Raw genomic sequence first — 26,234 nt, 5'->3', positions numbered from 1 at the left:
TTAATACTGATGTATAAGCAATTTGTCTGTTATCTCAACTAAAAACCTCTGATACTGCGCTGAACTGGATTTCTCAAGCATTTCTCTGTGCAGAAGATGGAAAGGAGCATAATCATGTCACAAATAACAAACATATGCCAAGTTCCCTTCTATTCCCAAAGTGGGGCAGCATCACCACGGGGATCGAGGTAGCTAAGGCTCAGACGACGAATAGCAAGAGGACAAATTGCCACAGTACCCACCAGAGCGTGAATTCAGGAAGTCTCTTCCACCCACAGGAAGTGAACAAGGCCTTCAGCTCGTCAACAGGAGATCTCGAACCATTTCTCTGACACAAAGGCCACAGGAATCAGTTGTCTTTCAGTGGGGGAGGGCCTGTGGGATAAAGTGCCAGAGGTAAGAACATTTAAGTAAAATCCTACTGATGCAGTTTGATTGGTTACATATTGATATTGCACCCAATCAGTACTATATTGTTTGTCAATAGTAAGTCTTTAACCTGAATTGATTCTGGAGTGACATTATTGCTGAGCAGGTACGTTGATAGCTTTCCTCAGAAAATAAGCATTTGTTTCAACAGACTTCATACATCCTTCAGGGCCCACTGTAATAATCTCCCTGGCTAGCCTGTAGTGCCACTGATCCGTGCTCACAGACAAACACAAATAGAGAGATAACCGCACACTGAGACCAAGAAATAGAGAGAGAGATAAAAAAAATCCTGGATTAATCAGCATCCTTGTTGCTAAGCATGAGAAATTCCACCAGTCAAAATGTAGCCATATTTCCATGACTTAAAATAAATAAGTCCAGACACTTTGGACTATTTACACCAGATGAATTATCCTCCCCTCACTGCCAGCATAATGAATCTGTTACAGGGCTTGGATACACAGAGTAAGTGTGACCATCTTTGCTGGCCCTGCAGCTTAGATGACTGTTACTGTTATACACTCAGACAGTAAACACTGTCAAACTCTACCAAGCTTATTGTCCCACTACATATAAATTATATTTTAAGGTATAATACCACAATATGCCAGATTTATATGTAAAACACACCTGCCTTGTCAGTTTATATCACAAAGAGAGACACATCTTTACCCACAGACAGGAACGATTTCAACACTGAAATGCAAATGCACCAGTGACTCACCAATGTTACATCTTTTGCCTCTCTTTTGGTATAAAGCAGCACAGATTAGCTGGGTTGGTAAATATGGATGTGGTGCGTGCAGTTTACTGATATCACAAGACATGACTTCTGGGTATTGAAGTTCAGTTTTCAAAGAATATACAGTGTGTATATATATATATATATATATATATATATATATACCCCTGTCTACCATTTGAAATGCTGTCAGAGAGATCAGTTAGAGAGAAAATGGCACTGTAAAGACGTCACGTCCCATTGCCCTACATCTATAAATTGACTCATTACACAACAACAAAAATCGAGGGGAAGATTTACATTGCTGCATGCAGCTTGAGCATGCTGAGGCTCACCGCTCAGCCAGGTGTGAGGCAGATGGACGAGGAATGAGGAGATGGACAACAGCATTAAAGGCAACCACTTTATGTGTGGATTTTATCGGACGGAAGCTTATTGTGTTTCAGAGCAACCGCACACGCAGGGAGTGAGGAATCCAAGCATTTGATGAAGAAAAAGAAGATTCACCTACGATTGTTATTTATATTCATGCGTTTGTCATCACTTTTTTTTAGCTCTTTATTATTTAATGTGCAAGTAGAACATTTATCCCCTCATAAAACCATTATTATTAGGAGACAGACATTGATTTCTTAGCCCAATTTAAATTGAGCTAGCTCTGCACTTCAGCATGGGGTTTCATAATATTCAGGCCATTAGACTCTAATAACATAACGATAATAACTGTAGTGGACAGAGACTTCGCTTTGAAAAAGCATAAAGGGACTGTGGATCTCCAGTGTTGGCAGACTGAAGAAATGTTCCAGAGTGCATCCACCTTTTGTGCTACGGACAGTCCTGGCCCAGCGTACCTGTTTCCGTTGTAAGCAGTCTTGTAGACAGGCGTCTGCTGGATCATCTCATCAGTGTAGATGGGCACGGCAGTCCGAACGCACTCATGTGAGCACTGCAGGCTGTCATTGTAGGCAGTGAATATGTCCACCTTGCTGGGCACCCGAGCTGGGGTGAAGTCTGTCAGGTTTTGGCAGCTTTCTTCCTGCTGGTGGATCTTGCGCTGATGGCTATTGTGGCGGCCATTCCCCGACTGCGCACAGCTACAAAAACACGCACCAAAGACAAGAAACAAACATAAAATCATACCTTGAACCTTTGGTCACCTGCGAGGATTTCTGCCAAAGGGTGACGCTCTACACTTAATGTCTTTAGGGGTAAAAAGTAAAGGAATCTTTCCTACCAGTTTTTAAGGACGAGTGTTGTGATCAAGGCTGCGATAACCATAATGAGAGACACAGTGATTGTGATTATCTGGTGAACTGCCAAACCTGCAAAAAAAGACAGAAATAAACAAGGGCACAGAATTACAATCATTTGTGGAGGAAATGGTTTCTCTCCTGTTGTTCACAGCAGAGAGCCATGCACTTCACTTCTCTTTTGTTTTCTATAATGCACAAACCCACTGCACTCGACAAAGTATCGAGGGCAGCTCACTTAAAAAGTAGAGGACGACAACCCGGAACAATTTTGCTCTTCAGTAAGTATTGATGACACTGTCATCCACTGCTATTCATAATTTAAGAGTAACATGAATTATTCCATTACATTACAGCCAACTGTAATGGATACCCAAGTCCAAGTTTCCTCTAAGAACTTACACGACGTATTTTTCTTGTGTCATTAAAATAAGACAATAAACTCAGATTTATATATGTTAAGTTATCGCTTGACTGTATCCTATGTATTCTAAGTCCTAACTCCTGAAGTAAGACCTTCCCTGTTGGCTTCCCACTTTCATTTTTCAAACCAAATGAATCCTCCAACAGCAGCCCCATACACTAAAAGCTGGTGTGCTTTTTATAACCTTTTCCCACTTGAAAGTATCTATGTAGATTTTGCCCTGAGGCTTTTATTTAAACATTAACTGAGAGCAAATTATTTGATAAGGTACATCACATAAAATATTTGATCAAAAGGTGATCCTGACAGGTAGTTTGAAGGCTTTGAAAGGGAGCCATGTCAATGCAGGGTAGAGGGATGAGGATACACACAAACACAAGCTTTAAAGCAGGTTTGATAGAACAATTAAGTAGGTGTTCAAGCTATTTTTCAAAGAGACCAGTTTGAGACACTGTGTCTACCATACCTTGAATTTAAAACCAAAATAAAGAAACAAATATTTGCCAAAAGTGTTTTTTTGCATATGCACAGTTAATGAAAGTGCTAGACATGGGCAATAACACAATCAGAACAATGTCAAACTAAATATTATAAACGTGCTGTGAGCAACTTGAAGAAACTGTAGATAAGAAAAGAAATGCAACAGCACTGCTAGGACCATTCACATCTTGTCAGACTACACCATTCATAGCATTTTCCTTATATCTTATTTTACAATGTTGGATTGATAGAATCAGGTTTGCAAAGTGTCCACTTGATCAATTCAAATTGAATCAAATTGTTTTGACAACAAGAAAGGCTACTAGGCTACTTAAAGTTGGGGCAGGGGCAGTAAAACAAGCTGAAAACACAGCATCTGATGAGCATTATTACCTTAAAAATGGTAAAATGTCACAGCGAACGTGTTACAAAACTGTTGCCTATTTACACATCTAGCAACAGAGAAACATTATAACCCTGAGAAAAAAATATCTGGCTGCTGTTTTGTGCTGGTAGCGTGCAGGAAAAGGCGGCTTGCTACAGAATCGAGGTTGATTATGACATTTGTGGACCAGAAAACCAAAACAGTCAGCTAAAAGAGGCTAAAATGCTCCACAGAGCTGATATTGAATAGTGCGGCCCTGCTACATCCTAGGAAGGCTAATTGATTTCAGTATTTTTGTGGTAATGCGATGCTTTGTACTAAGTATCTGAACCCCAGATAATATGTGATAATAGGAAATAGTAACTCCAGCTGACACCACTCCACAGGTCACAAGCTTCCTACAAACCAACTGCTACTTTTCATTATGCACTGGGCTGTTTAAGATCGACTTGCACTTGTCTGCCTCATTATAGAAAATAATTATTGGACAAAATTAAAACCCAATTACAGTGCTATCAAAAGGTCAGTAAGGACACTGTTTGAAGTGATAACATATGCAGACTGGATCCTCTCTATTTTACAAACACTGAATAGTCAGTAGAGAATAAACTCTTGTAAGGTTTTAAAGCCACCAATCTCCGTATAATCACAAACCAGAGCAATGAAAACCATGTCATTATAATTCACACTGTTGTAACATCTTCCAGGTACCTGGTTTATAGCCGTGTCTTGCTGAGCTGTCTGGGCAGCGCAAAGCCATAAAATGATGACTTATTTAAACGAGGAACTATGCAGCCTTTTGCTTCTACACTGCATCTTCACCAGCATGCAGACATGGATGTGGACCAGAGGTTCTCTGCTTGCTCCCTTTGTTCTGTATGACTTAAGTACAACAGCATTGTTCTTATTTAAACTCTTAAGACTCCCGTGTGTGCTGATCTCTCACTTTTGCCAGACAGTAATCCACAAACAAAACTGTGCGGTACATGTCTAAAGTGAGGATTAGTGTGAGCCTATTCAACTCTACTGTATGGTTCGTGTATTGTGTCTGTGTGTGGGTGAGTGATAGAGCATGAGAGCGAGTCGGACACAATGACACACTGCAGCAGGTGACATGCTGCAGGAGGGGAAAAAAACAAAACAAAAAAGAAAAGCCGTAATGATGAAAATGCCCACGTGAGCCTTATACATCTCACCTCTCCATCAGCCAGCTGCCTAGCTGCTGATCCAAGCCAATTTGTCTCAAAGGCTGAAGGCTCAAAAGGAAGTGCTTCTCGGTCATTTTGGAAAAGCACACGGCCTCTCCTCTGACTGCCTGCTGCCTGGACAGCCTCCTCTTGGATAATAAACTTCTGTGGGCCGGGTCGTGCAAAAGGCAGGCCAGGTCAACCTTGGATTAATGATATCTGCGGCTGGCTCAGGGAAGCCTTACCTTCCCAGCGCAATCAGAGTCCCTTGCCACGGCAAAGGCACATTAACTTATCGGGCGAGTCATTTGCATTTCCTTCATATCCCCTCTCCATCCTCCCTCGCCTCCCTCTCTTCCTGTCTCTGGCTGACGTCAAGGCTGTTAAGTTGAAAGTGTTCAGTTATAAATTAACATCTGTCCAAGTTCAGACATAATAGAGCTTGCCCCTGACCTTGATCAATAGCTGAGGTCTCTACTGAGAATTGTTTCATTTTACATTGATGTCAGAGTGAAAGGGGGCACTTCCCAGTCAGGAGATTTAAAATCAAAAGCTGCACTTAGTAAATTTGTCCTGTAAAACCACAACTGATTAAATCATATTATGGCACTGCATTAGGTTGAGTTCTCATGGACACCCCTCTGCCCGTGCAAAGGGACAGCAATAAAACAGGCTCCATGAGTAAAACACAAACTGTCATAAAGTGCATGCCACCATCGATCGGCGAATGTGACGTCAGTGAACACAACACGCGCATGTTTCGCAGCCCCCGCCAGTCTGTGATTTTATACCAGAGGATTCCGATTGGCTCAGTTCGTAAACATGAGCATGCTGTGTCTAGTTTACTGATGCGATGTTATACGTTTTCAGGGTATTTCAGTCCAAATAGCTCGTTAAGAGTCACTTCAGGCAGCCATTTGGAGCCAAAAAATGCTTGCATACTTTCCTAGTACAGCTCTTTAATGAAACAAATGAACCCCAGAAAGTGAGGTCCAGCAACACAAACACCAACATTAAGTTCATTACAACCTCATTTTCCAGGCAGTACGTTTAAGGGTGCTGGGATAATAGAGCAGATAATGACGTGGGTGACAAATCTGAGTGCAGAGGCCAGTTCTATTTTCATCCACAACTGCCAGTTAGAGGGAGGGAAATTTGGCCTAGCTATCTAAAACTCATTGTGTCCTGGCAGTCAGGTTGAAAAATCACCTTTGGCAGTCACCTTGCTTTAGAGATACCCGGTTAGATTTTGTTTGGTCAAATCACTGCCAAACAAAGAGAGGCTGAGAGGGAGAGAGAAAGGGACAGAGAAAAGGAAGGGACAGAAAGGGATACAGAGAGGAGGGGACAGCTAGCTTGTGACCTCGGTGGCAGTGGGATCGGAGCCCCCATCAATGCTCCCAGCGAGAAATAAATTAGATTTTTCGCCTTCTTGGCCATGACAGTTTGATGAACAGAAAAACACGGTGGTTATGGGGTTGGGCGATATGGCGGTGCATACCGTGCAGAGGTAGAAATGTGTCCACCTGTGGAGAATTGGCAATACTGTTTCCCTTTGTGTCTCAACTGTATATTTGGGGCAGGCTATGCAGCAAATCAGGGCTGGATTCTCACGTGATCCTGCATGACCTCGCCAATCCAGCTGCCTCGCAAGGTAGCAGCAGGACTGCTTACCAAAGTTGGTGGGGGTAATGCACCTATAGATCAGACTTTAAGGTGCTTCTAATGACTTACAAAATGACTTGTAGGTGGTCTCGCCCCCTCATACCTGTCTGATCTCCTTAAACCTTATATTCCAACCCGTGCTCTCCGCTCCCAGAATACAGACGTCCTGTCTGTCCCCAGAGTAAAAAAGAAGTCAGCTGGCTGCAGGGCCTGTTCCTATTATGCCCCCTTCCTCTGGAATAACCTCCCTGTTGACATTAGACAGTGTGTGAGTCTGCTGGGGCATTTAAAAACTCAAAACTCATCTTTTCGCCTTAACCTTCAGTTAGCTCCTCATTCTTGATTACTTCAGGCTCCGTGCCTGTCACCATTATCCTTCCGGCTGGTTGGTCTCGGTCTCAATGAATCTATTAAGCCTAGTACTTATAGTTCATGTTATATACTTTTGGTTTGTTTATGTCCCACAAGAACAGCTGTGTGCCTCTCTCTCTCTCTCTCTCTCTCTCCCTAGTTTGTCCTCCTCTCTATCTGCCTGAGCACATACAGACTCCATGAGTCATTTTCCTCCTAAACAATTTCACTCAGATTTAAGTTGTCATGACAGACAGCATCCTGCAGTAAAAGAATTAACATATTGATTATCAAAATAGTGTACTTGTGGACTTATGCTCCATGTTAAAATAACAAATGAGTACATATTGTACTATTATATATTGAGTACAACCTTAATTTTATTGTGCAGCCTTGTATTGTAGAATGACTGCCATAACATTTAGTAACCACAAACACATCAGCCATGGCATGCAACCATTTATATAGCAGTTTTTGACCATGCTGAATTCCTGAATTGTCTTTCTGCAATTTACATGGTGAATTATGTGACATCTAAACTGCAGGCAGTTTGTCCTCTGAGTGACAATGCCATAACAAGGCAATGCTGGACAAATGATGAGGAAAAGACATTGAGAATGAGAATTTAATTACTATGATGTATGTATGAGTTATTGTCAGTCTTTAATTGTATGTGTGTGTGTGTGTGTGTGTGTGTGTGTGTGTACGCTGGACCATCTCCTATCAGGCATCCAGTGCAAAGAGCCATTTAGGGCTAATGGAGCCTACACCCACGCAGTGTTGGCTTAAAAGCTCCTGAAAAATGTGGGAAAGGCCCCTCATTTGTAAAACGGAGTTGCAGCTTAAAGAGGTTGAGCCACCTCACTCCCACACAGCACAAAGCACATTTGCACAGGCACATTGAATACACGCAAATACACGCTGCATGACCCTGCCGAGATCAGTCTCTCCTACAACCAGGCACCTGAGCAGGACAGGTCGGGGGGAAGACTTCCGTCAAAGGCGGCCTGCTGATAGTTAGGAATTGCCAATTAACGTCGGTGTCAAAGTGTCAATCCAGGCTGATTTCCACTGAGTCACCAAGCAATCTAAAACACTTATTGAAGAAGACGGGGCTGAGAGAGGAAGAGAGAAGAGTGGGACGGAGAGAGAGGAGGGGAAAGCAGAAGCTGAAGATCAGAAACAATTACACTACATGCCTTTTCTCTCAATGTCAAAGGCATTGTTGCATAATTCAGTCAGGCCGGATGGCAAATGCTAGAATGGCCCAAAAAAAAGGGGGGGTGACTGAGGTATATTGCTTCGATGATAGCATCCCTTACAGGAGGATATGCTTGTCTTGTGTGCCTGCCTGTATTAGGAACAGCAGGGAACACACAGAAGCTGTTAACAACAGACAAATGGAAATGACTGCAATTTTCATGTGGGTGTAAAATGGCATTGCTACTAAGGCAGCTTCAATCAACCATCCTGAAAGCTGTGTGCTGTCATGTTGCTGACAGGAGGTATTTTCTTTTACCAAACAAAGCTTAGCTGAATTGTTCAGCAGGTGAATGGGCTGGGAAACATACCATGCACCTGCACAGTCTTGGATTTGACTTCAATCCTTCTGCATACTCTATCATTCTCTCCGTCTTTCCTTTCAAGCAACACTGTCATTTCTCAACAAAACTGAACATTTCTCAAAAAAGCTAAAATAAACAAACTCAGATGAGTTTGAAAAAGGGGTCATGTTAAAATTAGGCCCTATTCCTTCTGATTGACAGAACAATCTCCTGTATCCAAAATAGTGTCTCAGTCAACATCTGCCCTTCTCTTCCTTTAGGCAGATGTGTCAAGCCATGAAGAAAGAGCTGAGCAGTGGAGAAACAGAGAGTGAAACAGCATCTGCTCAGTCTGGCCCCTTCATCTCCTCTTGGCTGAGTTTTCTGTAAATCAGGGAAAGGAGGTTTGACTCTGCACGCCTGTCACCAGGCATCAGCATTTAAGTCCAGATTTAACGCTTGAGAAAAGGAGATTCATTTTTACCCACTTTATTGAGAGTCAATACAGAGAGTAATGGCAAATTTATTGGATTGCCATGGTAACCGTTGGGAAAAGTGGTTTCTCTCTGTCTCTATGTGTGTCTCTCACTGTTGAGGAGGCTGTATTGTACGCCTCTACAGGTCTACCACGGGTCAAAATGCTGCATTACAATGTTCACCGAGCTCGCTTCTTTAAAAATAGATTCCTGAAACACTTAACATACATTTTACATGTGCTCACTTTGCTCTGCAGCCTTACTTATTTACTCCATTCATTTAACCCTCAACTCCTTTCACAAACTTGATGGGATGATGTGAATTGTTGCCGGATGGATCTATTTATTTGAAGTACTTGCTGGCATCTTCTATTTTAAACATTCATTTTCTCTTCAGGAAGCCACGGGATGAATCTGTATGGCTCTACTGTATCTTCCAGGAACACATGGTACCATGCAAACCTGTAACATTTAACCTCGCGACTCTCAGACCGTCTAACAAGACCCAAGTCATCATCAGCGGCTTTTCAGACTGCAGTTTTAATCATCTCATATCCATAATGGAGCTGACGGCTCCATCTGCGTAGAGTAGAGGGGGGTCGCAGTTACGAGCAGCACAATCACCAGGAACAATCAGTGAGCATCTGGAGGCACCACGGCTATATGCCCCCCCCCCCTGCCCTCACCTCCTCCGTCTCCTCCCACCTCCTGTATGATGGCCAAAGCACTGTGTGAGGAGCAACAGGGGCCATCCACTAAGAGCTGCAGCACACAGACAAAGTCCTATCCAAACTGAGATATGCACAAAATAAATTAGGATATTAAGTATGCATGCTGGTGGCACATTGTCTCAACACAGGAAATTACACATTACATTTAAGTAATTAAGCTGGATTGCCTATGGCTACTTACCACTATGACCATTGGCCTGCTGTGTTATTTTGGTATTTTAACATGGGACAGTGCGTGATTACAGAATTGCAGCCACCTACAGTAAGGCTGCAAGTCATTAAACTTCAACTGAGACCCATGTGCTGACAGCGGACACTGATAATTGGAAAACTGTGCATGAAGATAGTGGTATTTGGAGAAAAGCAAGTGGTAAACATATCTTCTAAAGGCCTTTCAACTGATTCTAAGCGACATTAACTTCTTTATCCTGGGAAAGGGTATGTATTATGTTGGATTTTCCGCAGTAACAGAAAGAGTTGTCCCTTTTGTTGTCCTGCACGATCGATGCCAACGGTGAGTGGGAGTAAAGACACATAGCCTGCAGTCAAAAGGCAAGCTGTGGCGAGCTGTCACGTACTTTCTCTGTGTCATTACATAGCTGGTTTCCAACCAAACCAAAGTGGTTGGCACACAAGGAAAACTACTGAAACAAGCACAGACCTTGTCCAGGCATGTGGATATTAAGTCCACGGCTCAAATCTGCACACTGACCCACCGCTCCACACATTTGCTTAATTGGACAATACTTCGATCCAAGCAGGATCTTGATCTGTCTGTTTAAAAAACGACCAGACATTTACAAGTTTCTATAACATGTCGTTGCTATTGTGATAAAAAATTGAATGTGCAATTACAGCCGATTTGTATTAACATTGCCTTATTCCCAAAAAACAAAACAATGACTGACTTAGTCACATTTACTGATGCAAACAATACAGCCAGAGTTAACACTTGACAGTCAGGTCACATAGATTTTCCTTTCAAATTATGATCAGGATTAATTAATTTCATCTGCACTGGAAAAGCAAATAAAGGACCAAATCTAAGAGCATAAAAAGCATTAAATCACAATAATATTTGTTAAAAAAAGTGCCTGACTACATGTACCATGTAACACACATACTCAACGCTTCCGCTGGTACTTCCTCAGTACATGCGTGGCTGTTGTTGCTCTACTGTCTTAATTTACCTCAAGTGCAGAGGGAACCAGGTCTTTATTTGAAGCAGGCTTATATTAGAGACTGGCCTTTATTTCTAATTCCCTCTGTTTGATAAGTATATTTAGTCACATTTTAGTATGACGCTTTCATCTTTTCTGATTGCCTCCTGTTTGCCCTGTTACAACTCAATACTTCCTGTATCCATTTCAGATCAAAAGCCCTGTCGCATTTCATTGGACAGAATCCCTTTCTTAACAAGGATTTTATTGTGAAACATTTACAGGAATGTGGTGTTGAGGAAAATTCAATGACTTGCACTGTTCCCATATGGCGCTTCAAATGGAGCTATTGTCATTTTGTGGCACTTGGTATTGTTGAATTTATTAAATCAAAGAGACAGAAATGTACATTATGCTTAGTTGGCATGCACATTATATGACAGGCACCAGAAGTTTATCCACCCCTGTTTTTTTTGCCTGGCCCCAGCCATTATTTGAGAGCTGGCTTTTATTTGAGTGTTTGTTTACCTTGATAGACAGAGAGGGGACATGGATCGAACATAGGGATGGAAGAGGACAGGAGACTTCAGGGTAAGATGAGGACAAAGAAGAGAGGGGGCAAGAAGAGGAAAGCGTACAGACGAGGGGAGTAAAGGAAAGAGAGAAAGATGAGACAAGCGTCCAATAAACTTCAAAGCACAGGAAGTCTCGATGGGACTCAACCATCAAATGAGGTTGTACCTGGCCATGGTGAAATTCCTCTGCACAATGGTAAAAACAGGTAATTTAGTGAGAAAACTTCATTAAGTCAGATTCTGCCTGTTGGTCCAAAGTGTGGGTGTTTACAGTGCAGTGACAAAAATTTGAGGAGACATTTAATTTTAGGAGGCAGGAAACTTTAACAGCTTTCCCAGTGGGTTCTGAAGCTTGTCGTTCCGAGTTTCTTTTTTATCTTCATAGTCAAACAGGTGCAACAGGCTGTCAAAGATGCATCACCACTTGATGCAGTACTGATTACACTGGACCACAGTCAGGCTACAAACTGGAAGACTACTGTTCACTATGTACAGTATAGTCAGTGAGAAAGGCATTTTCCTCCCCTTCTCTCTACCTCCTTTCACAAACCACCACTTGCATCCATGTTTGACAGTGATGTGCACACAACCCCACACACACAATGTGAGATGATTACGGTCATGATACACATATGCCTTACGTGGCTGATTGGCTGCGCTGGTTTCCTACAGTATTCATGAGTCATAGTGAATTAATCCATGCAGCCTGTCTACTGCAGCCGTGAATGCACTTACAGAAATCTCACAGTTACTGAGAGCCTAATTAGCAATGATACATACATTTTCTGGTCCACAGTGGCTGAAGAATTTGTGTGAAATTATTATATACACTGTTGCCCATAAAGTTGGAATAAAATATTTTTTACCTCTTCTCATGAAATGATTGTGACAATGTGATTTATTCTTGATAGATAAAGTGTATATCTCCTCAAAACTTTATTGATCAATCTCTTCCAAACATATCACAGTGAAAATTGAACCACAAACAAAATTGGGGGTATTGAACAATAGGATTAAGGGCTTTGTTTCCATTTTTCAACCTTGGTCAATTTAACAGGAAACACATATTCGAGGGGATTTCATGCATAAGAGTGTCCAATATTACTCTTTCAAATGTCACTCAGTCACTAATATTGAGTATGGCCACCCCTGACACGGATCAATGCGCTAAGACGTCGTGGCATACTGTCCACAAGCTTGTTGATGCCGTCAATGGGCAGGGCGTCCCACTCTTCGGTCAGATCCCGGGCTAATTCCTGTAGACTCTGAGGAATATCGTCCCTCTCATTAAGGGCTCGGCCTAAGGCATCCCAGGCATGCTCGATAGGGTTCATATCAAGAGAGCAAGCAGGCCATGGCATCTGCTGCACCCCCTCTGCATCAAGAAATTCTCTCACTGCAGCTGCCCTATGTGCTGTTGTGTTGTCGTCTTGCAGCCTAAAGTTGTTCCCATAGACTTGCATGTGGGAGGCAATGGTTCTCCAGGATGTCCCGGTGCACGACGGCATTGACGTTTCCATCCAGCACCACCAATGGCGTTTTTCCTCCATACTGAATACCGGCTCATACCATCACTGAGCCGTCACCTCCTTGAGTGGTTTCCTGGATGCAGTCATCGCGGAGGTTCTCGCCACGTAATCGCCGCACCCTTTGTCTTCCATCTATACAGTCAAGGATATAGCGGCTCTCATCCATAAAGACAACATGTCGCCAGCGCCCAAGCTGTAATCTTCTGTGCTTCCTAGCCCAGCGAAGTCGAGCAACACTGTGTTGAACAGTCAGGCGTGGACACTTGGTCATTCGTCTTGCTCGGTAGCCATGCTGAGGCAATCTTCGATTTAAAATTATGCGGGAAACGTTGATTCCATGGTGTCTTCTCCACAAACGACGAAGGCGGCTCGCTGGCATTTTCCGATTTCTACGGCACAGATTAAGCAGTTGCCGATCATCTCGTCTGGTAGTTAGTCGTGGTCGTCCTGGAGATTTTTGTGGCCTCTCGATGATGTTTGAGGATTTTACAGACCGCACTTCCAAGGACATCAGCAATGTTGGCTTGTTTGTGTCCGTCCTGTCGGAGTGCAAGCACTCTTTGGCGTATTGCCAGTTGCGTCGGACGAGGCATAGCCTAGGAAACTTCTGTGTCAAATTTGGTTGAAAATTATACAGCCAATTCTGAAAACGTGGACTTACTGCATACAGACTTTAAGCAGGAAAAGGACAACACAGCGAATGTCTTGCCTTTTATAGCGCCAAACAATTGTTAAGCATGAATTTGTTTCACCTGGGTAACTGGGACTCAGTATGTAATCATTGCAGCTGGTCAAAGGTGATTACTGATGTGTATAAATAGGAATAAAAAGAGGAATGTGTCTGAAAACAAAATTATTCCAACTTTATGGGCAACAGTGTAGTATTTGTTCATGTAGCTAGTAATAAAAAAACAACCCATATATAGGGTAGGCTCCATCCTCACTCTTCTGAACACGATTAGTAGATACAGAAAACAAGCGGGAGGATGGATGAAAAGAATATTTGATTAGTTGATAAATGGTTTAGAAATTGATCAAATACAAAATCCCCCAAATTGTACAGGGTATGGTCAAACATTTTGCAGTTTCTTTCCGATTTTTCAGATCACTACGAAAAAACGTTTTGTAACTGCTGGTCCAACTGAGAAAGCAATTTTAACACAGTATCTTTTTTTTTTGTTATGCGTCGTTAATTGTTTTTCTACGTTTTAGAAAAAATCATTTTACCAATCACATGAAATGAACTGGTCACAGCTCTACACATAATGTAGACATGTTATGAGCCACCTGTCAGTTCTACGTCAGTGCTTTTAGATTACAATTAGCAGTGAAGTCAGAGTGGCTGGGTTCGTTTCTCCCAGAGGTTTACTCTGAAGCGCTTCTGTTTGAGCCGCTTTATGAGAAAGAGAGAGAAAAGGGGAGCAAGACACAGAGCATACTCTGCTTACTGGGAATAACCAAATATTGAGGATTAGCAACAGTATTTAAGGGGTGTGATTTGGCTGTTAGATGGTTAACATAGTAATAATAATAATAAGTTGGGTAAAGCTACATAACATTGCAACTGAAGGTGTCTTGCGTTGTATTTTCCAGGCACAGATCACCTCGGGTTCATGGAGTCGCATGTTTTGGACCCTGCCCCGCTTGCATTTGAACACTCAGATTGGAATGTGTCAGCATTGCCATGAAAATAAGATAAGATCTTATATCATTCACCTGAGACAGTTGTCACGGTTAATTGCGAGTGTAAGCCTGGAGGACAACAAAGGAAAGACAGCTACACACAGTAGCCATCCAACAGCTGGGTGCCAAATGCACACAATTCAGGACTAAAAGTCTGTGCATGCACGAAAGCAAACATGCATAATGCATACATAGTCTCTGAACCGGTTATGCATTTTTCAGTGTAATACATCTCAATTATCATGACATTGTGTGCATGTGCCCCAGCACTAACTCCTACTGTCAAAATCAGCCTTAAGTGGAAGTTGACACTCCTCTGTGCCAATCTGTTTGAGCATGAACCAGAACACGTGAAAAGCGGCCGTTTGTTTAAAGCACTAACATATAACTGTGATGCAGTAGCCTTACTGACTGATGACAGAGGCAGCTATTTCATGTTGTGAATTTACTGTATAAGATGGAGGACTCATTTGCCAACTAAAATCAAAATGATGTTTGTTAAAAGGATGTTTATTATCAGACAGCTATCAGATATCGAAAAATTGTAAATGCTGATTCCATTGCTGAGACCACAATTTAGCTATGGTACCAGAAATGACTTTGGTGACTACCATGTTTTCTTGACCGATATAAGTGGTAGCCAAAACCGCAAAAATAACACCAAAGTTGTTATAAACCAGAATAATCCTATAACCAGTGTAAGGCAGAAAAATGTAAGAACTCTCTCCCCTCGTACAGTAAAAAACATCAGATCTGCATGTGTAGTGATCATAAATGTGTCTCTATATGATGTAATATGTATGAGTGGTGTACACTGTGTCTTTCCTCAGTTGTTTGCAAAACCACTTCCCTTAAATTCCCCCTTGAGTGACAAAGTATTTTTGAATTAAACTGAATACATGCTGTAATAAATCACAAGACACAAGCAGAAATCTAGGCGACTTAAATTGTTGCTGTCTGATCATCACCTCACTCTGATTAAGATTATCAGTCGAAGGTGTTTACATGACACATTACATTTTTTCTATCCAAGTTTGCATTAATTGGACTAAGATTGAATTTAACGTATCCATACACATCCTCACAGACAAAGTAGGAGAGATAAGAGTAAGAGACAGAAACAAAGTGAAGTACTTCTCCTTCGTTAATAGTTTAGGTTAATCAGCAATCCAATGCTGTGCTGTCGGTGTGGTAATTATATCTTGCCTTGGGGCCAATATGAGACCGACAGGGGTTAATGTGTTGTGAAGGCAAAAGGAAAGTTTTCTACAGCAGCTAAGCACCCGGGCTTGGCTTTGAAAAGTGACTCTATTCATCTGCTCTGATGATACGCAGTCTGATTATTGATACAATAATGTGCACCCAGTCGGAAAAATCAGACCTTTCTTTCCTCATCAGCTCTCAGTTAACAGTGGTGACTGATTTCCTCCAGGATACAATATCAAGCCGTCATTTTGAATCACAGGTGGTCTCATGTGCACCTCTCAATAAAGAGAAAATGAAGATCTCAGCAACGCTGACAAGACAATTAAATACTGTGATTTCATTTCACATTTACTATACTTTCACTATTCACTTCAGTTACCATAGTACAACATATATTTATACCACTTACATTAAAATCTACTTTTATATACATTTTTATTCCGACATAAGAGCTGAGTGCTGTCTCTATTTATCTTCTGAATACTGGACTTATGGTATAACACAATTATTAAGGGAATTAAAGGAAATTATTACAGTTCCAAGTTAAAATGTATGCATGTAGGACCACCAAAGGATGAATTGCATGCGTGATTGGATGCAACTTATCTTCCATCAAAACTATTAAGGTTTATAAGGACATCTTAGTACACAAAAACAAAAACAAAAATAATATTCACCACATTTCCCCAAACAACATAAGTTTGGAGTGAAATGATTAAAAACACTTATGTCCTCAAACAACACAAATTAACTGTCTTGTGAATTTGTCTTAACTTCATAATTGAGCTAAAAAACATATTCTGTCGCAGTAAAGGCAATTTTCTATCAGCAGGACTTCTACTGTACATACATTTTCACAATCCTCTGTATCTTAAGACATTTTTCATTGCAATTGAGCAGAAGGTGGCCAAGGCCTTTTGCTCATCCTTACTGTCCGCTGCCTAATTTTATGACATTTATATTAATGCACCAAAAGGAAAAGCTTCAATTAGCATAGTGCTTGTTCATAAGTTGTTAAACATGACTTATGTTTTATGACTACCTGTATGGTCCATTTAAAAAGCCATGTTCTTCATGAACTTAATGAAATGGTAAATCTAATGTGACTGGCTGGGAGGTTTGTGTGTCCACAGCACAGAGGGACTGTCCATAAAAATTGCATATGCCCATGTACAGGATTTCAGGCATGAGAGGCACAGTATGGTCAAGGACATTCACTGTGAAGCACGTGCTATTTTCCCAAGCTGCGATATCATTTTAATGAAAAGTGGATCACTACTCTGGAACATTAGTCATGCACTACAGTGAAAAAGTGAACAGAGTTTGTCTTGCAATATTATTAGAGAAAATAGGTAACTTCAAATTATAGTTTATTAATTTTTTATTCTTAACATGTTAGCCCCAGTTTCCCACCAATTTGGAATGCCCAACTCCCTTTGCATTGTGGCCCTTTTCCCTGTTGACCTGGGGAGGGAGTTCACAACCAAGTACTACCTGCATGACACATAATGTTGCCAGATGCCTTCTTTTCACCTACCAGCAAGGTGCTTCATCAGAAATGTGTAATACAAGTGATTTTGGTCATGCTATCTCCCCTGGATCCCACCCACATGAAGGCACTCCAACCGTCCAGTAGAAGTCTATAGCGCAACGGTAAGAATGTGATCCCACACCTGCTTCCCACATGTGAATACATGCCAACTGTGCTTGTTGGAACACACAACCAAGCTGAGTACCTGCAGCTGAGAGTACCACCAATCAAACCCTGGGGGTGTTGGTGGGTGACAATTTTACCCCTGTGTGACCAGTGTGCCGTAAAACTGATATTTAGCATTCAAGTTTCCTCTTGCATCTAGATTTTTCTGAATTTTAGGACTACTTTGTCTGTACAACCTCCACAATGGCACACATTCAGTTGATGCCTTTTGGGGTATAAATTGGCGAAACTGAACATTTTTGAATCAGTCGTTTTGTCAAATGTCAACATGGCCTTAGATACCTCTGCACATGACAAACTGAAGTCATATGAACTTTGCAGAGCAAAAGCCTATTTATCTAAGTACCATACACTTAAGACACTACTCTAAATCCATGGTGTTCATTGATGTACCATGCAGGTTTGTTATTTGTTTTCAGGACTGATTTCATTAATTTAATTGAAAAAAAATGAACTGAGAAGTTGTTTTTTTTAATGACAACCTGCAGAACAAAACCTAAGACACAGGGTTGGACATTGCTGGCTTTGAGGGAACATCGTCACAGCACTGTATCTGTTTTGTATTGAAGACACGGGTAAGTCTGTAAAGTGTGACTGAAACAAAAAATGCTGCAAAGGCAACTAAAACAGCGATTTCTTTAGCGTATTCACTCGCAATAACCTTGAAATTCACACTAGATGATTAGCTGTTTTATATGTCTTACCTGGTATGTTCCCATATGGCTTTGGTGGTTTGACAGACTCCCCGGAGATGACAGTGGCCTTGGTGGTGCTTGGCCGCTTGGGCTCTGGTGTGGTCACCACAGTGAACGTCCTTTGGGAGAGTCTGGTTGTAGTGCTAGTGGTTGTGGCCACTGTGGTAGTTGAGACCCTGGTGGACAGCGTTATGTTGGGCTCCGGTTTGCCATCGTCATCTATGCTATCTGTCCCTGTGGGTCCCCAGTCGATAAATCCGGCCACTGTGGTAGTCCGGCCCTCCTGAGACTTGTCATAGCTGTCCCATTTGAGCTGCCTCCTGGCTCTAAGTAACAACCTCACTGTGTCTCCTCTGCTCCCGCTGGATAAAGCTGCCGGAGCTTCCGCTATTACAGCCAAAGGATCACCTGTCTCCATTTGAGAGTATCTCAACCGGCACTCCTTACACACGACTTGTCCTTTATTTGCTGGCTTCCGATGCTTTTGCCCCTTGACTTTTGGCCCTATCCCTGCCCTGTTGTCTTGGGGTGGAGGGATAGGGTTTAGGAGCCGGCGGGCCAACGGGCTCACTGTTCTCCAGTGAAGCTTGTTGGGCGTGTCCCAGAGCGGCTGCCAGCGAGGTCGTGAGCGAGGCACCGATTTAGACGTGAGTTTGATCCCCAGACCCTGGCTGAGGGGGCTGCACACAGAGAAGTCCAGGGTGAGGTGGGTCATGGCCAGCAGGATCCACACCCTGTGCCCCACACAGCTGCCTGGCCTCAAAGCAGACGGACTGCAGAGAAAGGAGAAAGTAAATGAGGGAAAACGTTTTAGATTCAGACACAGTTCAGTACGTGTTCAAGCCATACAAACCAGGTTCCACACCTTTAAGTTAATGTACTATTGTAAAGATTCGCATCTGTATTCACCCTCATCTGTATTCATCTGCACCCCTGGCAAAGTTCTACTCCACAACTTCTTAAACTCCCACTCAATTAAGCTGCGATAATAATTAGCTTCGCGGAGCGCCACCTGAATTACAGCATAAAGGTCAGACACAAAGTAAATGTTGTAAAACATGTGAAAGATTATGGATTTGCACTCTTTGCTCTCAGCTGTCAAAAGCAGTAAGGACCTATCCTTGATGTTACAGATTCATATCAATCCAGGCATGATTACACCAACACACAAGGTCAGGCCTGGTTTAGCTGATCATCATATTCTGCATTATCTCCCCTAGACACAAAGTCATCTGATTCCCAAAGGGCAATTTGATTATGCAGTGCAATGATCAGGGAGCTAACACGCAATGCCAGCAGAAGACACAGAATGACAAGTATATCGCAGAAATCTTCACCTATAGGACTACTGCATTAATTTATTCAACGCCAAAGTATGTCCCAAAATGTCCTTTGTTACAGTATAAAACTCACTTCTGCTCATCAACACGATGGCAAGGTGATAGATAGGCTGGCTGTTCAGGCTAGGACCCTGCGGTAGACAGATTTTACAGACAACCTTCAGTGGCCCCTGGGACAAAGCTACACATTGATTCCTAAGGGAGAAACCTCATTATGGGCTATCTTTCATCTCAGCTGTCCTTGGCCAATTTAAGCCCGCACGGAGGACTCATTTTGGAAGCATCTCAGAGGTGATGATAGATGGAAAAGTGTGAATGGGTCCATCGAATGTCAGAGGCAACACAAAGCTGTCTGTCGATCACACAATCACCAAGTTATGTTTGTATGTATGAAAGTCTTTCTATTGTCTAGCTATACTGTCACGACATCTGACAGGACAAAGAGGACATCTGTTGGGTGCGTATGTGGGCATGTTAGGATTGCTCTAGTCATATGTGATTCTTATCACATGCAAATCTACATTAGGGTTTTTTCAACAAACGTAAATGTTCAGCTAATGGGACAAAGACAGTAGAGATTGCACTAAGCCCAATGACAGTCCACACCAAGTGATATGATGGATTATAACTGCTATGCTATAGATTCATAGTCAACTCTACATCATAGGAATGCCACTTTTAATCAGAAATTCAATCTGTCTGACCCTTGAATGCTCATTGGGTGTTTTTCTGTCAGTAAACTAGGCTATTCTTGTTAGCGCGAGATGGAAAAAGAAATGTGGATTTGATGTATAAACTGGGATGAAGGTAAGGCTGTTTGCAGAGATTGTAAAATGCAACTGCCTGACTGTAACGTTTTGCCACTTAAGGTGGCTGATTCTAGTTCTTCTACTTAGTGGAGGATTAGGATTCGTGGGATGCGTTTGAATTAATTTGAACAAATTACATGTTAGTTCTCATTCATTCAAACATGATTTCTTTTTCTTTTTTTAATCAAATCATATTACTTGATGTGGCTTGTTATTGTCATAGCACTGACTTTGGTGAGTACATCAGTTACAAAATATAATTTAAATTAGACAGTTGAAAACATGTTGAATTGTGCTCTCATGCATCATGGACATGTGTTGGGGTAATTCAGCATACTAGTAAGAGAACAATAGAAACTGATATTCAGCCAACATTTTGGTAGACACACTGGCTATGAGTGACAGCGAAGCATGTTTGTTTGTTTTTTAATTCACCTCACCTTTGAGCTGTGAGGGACCAGAAAACTGATAAATAATATAGAATGGCATTTTAATTGAGCCATAAATGGTGACTGATGTGGTCATTACAGAGCAGTGACAAGGTCAGCGTACTATTGACAGTTAAAAATATGGGAAATAATTTGTCTTGTGAGTGTTTTGGCCCTGACCTCAGACTGAGATCCTGGCACTTGCCCAATCAACACACTCGAGGTGACTCAATTTTACCACTCCAAGCCAAATTAATGCAATATCTGATAAGGAAAGCGGTGTTACTCATCATGAATAAATACGATCTGGGGCAGGAAGGGAAAAAAAACGCTGTACAGTGTTTAATAACCATGTTTGTTAAGCACCTTGCTTTTAACCCTGTCGGGCTCAAACATGGCCACAGCACTGAGGAAGAGTTCAGAGTAGCCTGGAAGAGCAGCCTGAGTGCAGATGGCAACAAAGGTATACCTGTTACCTAACCAGAGAGAGAAAATACGTAATAATACCAAACTGCCAAAGGTGACTCCTGTGATCTCAGAGCTGGTTATTAGGTTTCTACAAGATGGCCAAGCCTGCGGGTGTGTCAGCAGAGATGGAGCTGCTTTACTCATGATGAGTAGCTGAGTGAAGACCAAAGATCACTGACACTGAAATCAAGCTGGGTACTGATATTCTACAAAATGTGTGCATTTTCTCATAAGAAATAGTTGACATTACAAGTGAATACATTCACACTCTATGCAGGGATCTCACTCTTTCTCAACACACCATTTTGAAGCGGAGTCACTTGAACACATCAGAGAAAGAACTTCAAATAAAAAGATAAATCTCCATTCTTTCCCCAACAGTAAGCGGTGATATGAATTGTTAATTGTTACAGCTGCACCAACATCAACTTTAGTATGCAACTTTAGTATCACAATTAGGGCCAATTTTCTCAAGTAGCCTACCATTAATTGATGAAGAATGCGCATGCTCAGTAGTGCCTGACTTCTGATAAAGCCACTTAATCTGCTAGTTTGCTAATAAAACAACAGCTGGCTCGGTCTTTAGACTGAACATCATCAGTTTTATAAAGCCTGATCAATCAAACTGTTCTTCTCTATTTACTATATGGTGAATAAGCTTCCCTATTGTTCTGTTAAACTACTCTGAATAAGCAATTTCTATCAGTTTTTTATATTAAATTCTTTTATGGCGGCTGTAGTGTGCCCCGATTGTTAAAGACTTGCTTTGTGTTTAATTATTTGTTAATTAACGAGTATAAAAACAGTCTGAGGTGATTAATTAACATGACATTCAAATTACACAATTAATAAAACTCTTAATAAACCAGATGGTGTAATTGTCATTAAAATGTTTCAGTTAATAATTCCATTTCAAAATTGTGTCTTAAAGCGATGTATTAAATAAATACTTTAAAAAATCAGCATGGCCCCCTTCTCTCCCCCTCTCCTATCATGTCTCTCTCCCCCTCTGTGTGTCTGCTTGTTTCTCCTCTTCTGTGTTTGTGTGGCCCGTCTAGAGCTGCAAGCATCACTCGATTCATCGATTATTCGATCAAAAGAAAATGAGTTGCTGGTTCCAGCTTCTTAAATGTAAGGATAGGTTGCTTTCTTTGTCGTTTACGTTAGTAAATGAAGAGACTTTGGGTTTTGGACTGTTGGTTGGACAAAAGAAGCAATTTGATTTGGGCTCTGGGAAATGGTGATGAGCATTTTTCACATTTTATAGATATAGATAATCGATTAATCGTGACAATGATCGGCAGATTAATCGATAATGAAAATAATCCTCAGTTGCAGCCCTAGGCCTGTCCTCTTTCCAGGTCTCCATGGTGGAGAGGAGGTGGTGTGGCTCAGATCCCACTTAGTGGGCGACACCTGAAGCTTCTCAACTGTCCCCCTGGATCCATTTCCTGTCAGTTCTGTGCCGCTCTTCCCGAGCTTTCTTTAATTTCTTCCCTGTTAAAAGCGTTTTTTGGGGGGAGTTTTTCCTTCATTCGAGTCGAGGGTCTAAGGACAGAAGGTGTTGTATGCTGAACAGATTGTAAAGCCTCTTGAGGCAAATTGTGATTTGTGATATTGGTCTATATGAATAAAATTGACTACTTTACTTGTCATTTCATTTCTGAATGTATTTTCCCATTCATTGTCCTTCTCACACTAAATGCCTACTCCTGCAGCGCTGACACATTTAGATGTTAATCAACTGACATTCAACCAAAAACAAAAGTTCAGCCCAGAGAGAGGTGAAGGACCCTTCACTGTCCACCTGTCAAGTGTAGTCCAGCAGATTGACTCCGTCGTCACACACTGTTCGCCAACATCCTTCAGCCTGCAGGAAGCTATTCAGAGCAGCTGATGTGGAACAATGTGTTATGTAATGATTTTATTAATTGTGTAATCTAAGTATGACTTTATTGATTAACTGATTGAATTAAAGACTTAAGCACATTGTAGACTAGTTTTCATCTGTTAGCCTGTTTTGATTAAATTGTCTAATCAACATTAAAAATAAGAAGCTAAATCCTAACTATTTTCTCTTTCATCATTACCATCAAAGGTCCTTTATAATTTGTATTTGTGTTTAAAATTGGTATACATAGCTACAAATCATTGATTATTAAATTATTGCTGTTGTTTCTAAATATTAATTTAAGAAAAGCCAGTACAGGGCAGCATTAATCACAGTTAATTAACATAGTAACACATATTTTCACTTGTATTAGCCAGTCTGCGTAGTAAAGTACCGTCTTGGCCGTGGTCAAAGTTGACATGGAGTATAATTACAAACACAAATACAATTGATATAGTTCCAGCAAGAACAGCACGTGCTATAAATAAAATGGACTGGAAATAATATTTTCTAAGACCTGTAGTTTCATAATCTAAGAATGACTGTGATATTTGTTGACATCCCAAATAATGAAAATATGATTTGGAAGTACACTGCACAGATGGCAGATAAAGTGCAGTATTCACAGCGTGAACATACCAGATTGCTTTCTGGTGGGAATGTGTGTCTGGTGTCCTATTTTGTGAGCACATGCTCCATCATGCCGTCATTACTAACTTCAGTATATAGTTAAGCCTTAACAATATGGCAGGAAATCCCTTTAGTGGAGATTGTGATGTCTCCGCTTCACCACAAAGCATTGTGACTGTACATGCAGTCGCTGTGGAGCACACAGGTAGATGGACTGTCATGGAAAAAAACACATTTAGTTGAAAAATTGAATAACTGCTGTGTTGGTGGAGGAGGGCACATTCCTATGCACGTTTATTGGAGGACTGGGGGGAGTAAAAGTTGACTGTAAGCTACTTTACATGCATTATTCGGGCAGTATTCAGTGACCCAACAGGCTACTTTCAAGTCCAGGATCTCAGTATGCCAAGTCCATTCTGGAGCCAGACATACAGGGAATGAAATTACTTTGTGAAGTTATGGAGTGAACCGTTAATTAGCGTGTCTGTTGGCCTGGAGGACTCGGGTTTGAAGGTCAGCTAAAGACTTGCTGGAATGATGATTTCAACCAGGACTTGACAGACAGCAGATGAAAGAGGCAGCCTGGGCTTCTGCTCACAGACGCAGCAGGCAAAACAAAATCTCTGTGCATCGCACGTACACACGCTCCTGGAGCTCTCTTCCATCATAATACACATGGACAAAAACACAATATTTTTTTGTGTATGTCAGGTTTTCTGTTATCCCTCATTGTTTCTTGTACCTATTGATCCAGCGACCATGATCCCTGCCATATGTTCAGTTATACCAGATAGCCAGAGCTGTGTGTGTGTGTGTGTGTGTGTGTGTGAGATCACAACCCCTGCTGTCAAACTCAAGCAATGCAGAATTTTAACAGAAAGCCAGTGATGTAACAGTATATGTAAGATGTGATATTTCAGAGCAATATATTTGGATTATGCTTCTCAGTCCAAATACGCAGAAGCGCTGGAGGAGGGTTCACCAAGCTTGACTTCTCTCTCTCCTCTGTGCCATTTTAAGCTGTACTATATTCAGTAAATCTACTTCCAACTTATTCCGCAGCTTCATACAAATGCCACTGTCACGGGGGTTAGGATTAGGCCTTGACAGGCACTCGAAATTAAACACACGATCTTCATGCTTGAGAATCACAGGCTGCAGCACATAATTAGGGTTTCCCATTTTATTAAAATATCATTGGCATATGACTCAAGCTCTGATTTATACAGCTAAATTGCGTTTTAGAGTTAGTCACAGATAAATAACATTCTGCGACTATGTTTACAACATGCCTATGGCCAAAAGTGCAGACTTGCACGTGAAAAAAACTTTTAAAATAAGGTTTACAAAGTAGAGCTGAAGACCTAAGAGTTACAGCACACATTGTCTGTCTCGCTAATGCTGGAAACAAAGTGGACATCTTTGTGATTTCCTGTCACTCTCCCCTTCAAAACCCACGCTGCACTGCTGTGAAAACAGGGAAAACATTAGACTGAGTAATCCATTGCACACAGCACTAAATATCATTCACCTGCCCTTGAAACTGGAAACCTCACATAACCAACATAATGCCATCAAAAGACCAAAATGAATGAAGAGTAGCCTTTGAAGTCTGTGAAAAAGATTCATAGCATAATCCTGAATCAAATGCTTGAGCAAAAGGTGAGAGCGGTTAATAAAAAAGGCCATTCATACAGACGGTTATGCCTTGAAGATACAGGTTGCTTTGCATAAGAGGATGTTGTCTACATCCCACGTCAGATTGTTGACACGTGAAGTGCTCTACTGTGGTTTGCAGTGTTTTATGATCGCTGGGGTTTCCTGCCTAATGTTTTTCACTCCATAATTCAGCCATAGCACTGTGTAAGAGTTCTTGTTGTCCGCGGCACAATGGCTAAGGCACTCTAGATGAAGTAATTACATTTCCCTCCCTCTGCTTCATATGTGGCATCAGCTCAAGGGTTTCACGTGGACATGTCGAGATTGATTTGAATGTACCTAAGTGACAGCAAAAAAGGCTGTCGACACTGTGCAGCTGGAGGAGGGCTGGGTTTGTGCAAAGTGAGTCTGTGTGAATGTTAGATGTGTCATGGTGTGATCAAACTCCTCTGCACTCCCAACACAGATACTCTGCATCACGAATGCTGAAAATGCTAAGCATGACTTGGTTCAGGGTATAAAAACAGGCCTGGTCGAGAGTTACAACTGCTATGAAAATCCCATGATGACCCAAGCCTTATTCATCATCTTACTCATAGTTTGCAGTCAACACTGTTTTCTGTATGTCACTGCGTAGTAACTCCACAGTACGACTCACATCGTGTATGTATGAAATCAGCGGTAACATGATGCACTACTTCAAGCAGAGTCACCAGGTCCAGACCTTCCGCCTGGAATCCGCCCACTCCATCGAGTTGACTGGCTCTGGTCTGGCAT

At 41.6% G+C, this 26,234-nt stretch overlaps 1 protein-coding gene across 1 annotated transcript; it reads right to left on the bottom strand.

Moving 5' to 3' along the window:
- Positions 1-302: 302 nt before the first annotated feature.
- ajap1 (adherens junctions associated protein 1) lies at positions 303-26,234 on the bottom strand. The gene is made up of 5 exons (XM_070909734.1): positions 26,182-26,234; positions 18,242-19,005; positions 2,409-2,496; positions 2,026-2,268; positions 303-375 (listed from the first exon to the last, which is right to left on the bottom strand). The coding sequence occupies exons 1-5, from the start codon at positions 26,232-26,234 to the stop codon at positions 303-305; spliced, it is 1,221 nt and encodes a 406-aa protein (XP_070765835.1).

The sequence above is a fragment of the Enoplosus armatus genome, chromosome 8 (assembly GCF_043641665.1).
Source record: "Enoplosus armatus isolate fEnoArm2 chromosome 8, fEnoArm2.hap1, whole genome shotgun sequence".
Lineage (NCBI taxonomy): Eukaryota > Metazoa > Chordata > Actinopteri > Centrarchiformes > Enoplosidae > Enoplosus > Enoplosus armatus.
The sequence above is the reverse complement of the archived record's forward strand: the minus strand, read 5'-3'. Positions and strand labels throughout refer to the sequence as shown.

Excerpts from the sequence above, each read along its gene's own strand:
- ajap1 (XM_070909734.1), bottom strand. The coding sequence starts at position 26,234 with ATGCCAGACCAGAGCCAGTCAACTCGATGGAGTGGGCGGATTCCAGGC. Across the intron at positions 19,006-26,181 it reads GGGCGGATTCCAGGCGGAAG|TCCGTCTGCTTTGAGGCCAG; the intron begins GTCTGGACCTGG and ends CTTTCTCTGCAG. Across the intron at positions 2,497-18,241 it reads GCCATATGGGAACATACCAG|GTTTGGCAGTTCACCAGATA; the intron begins GTAAGACATATA and ends CTTTTTTTGCAG.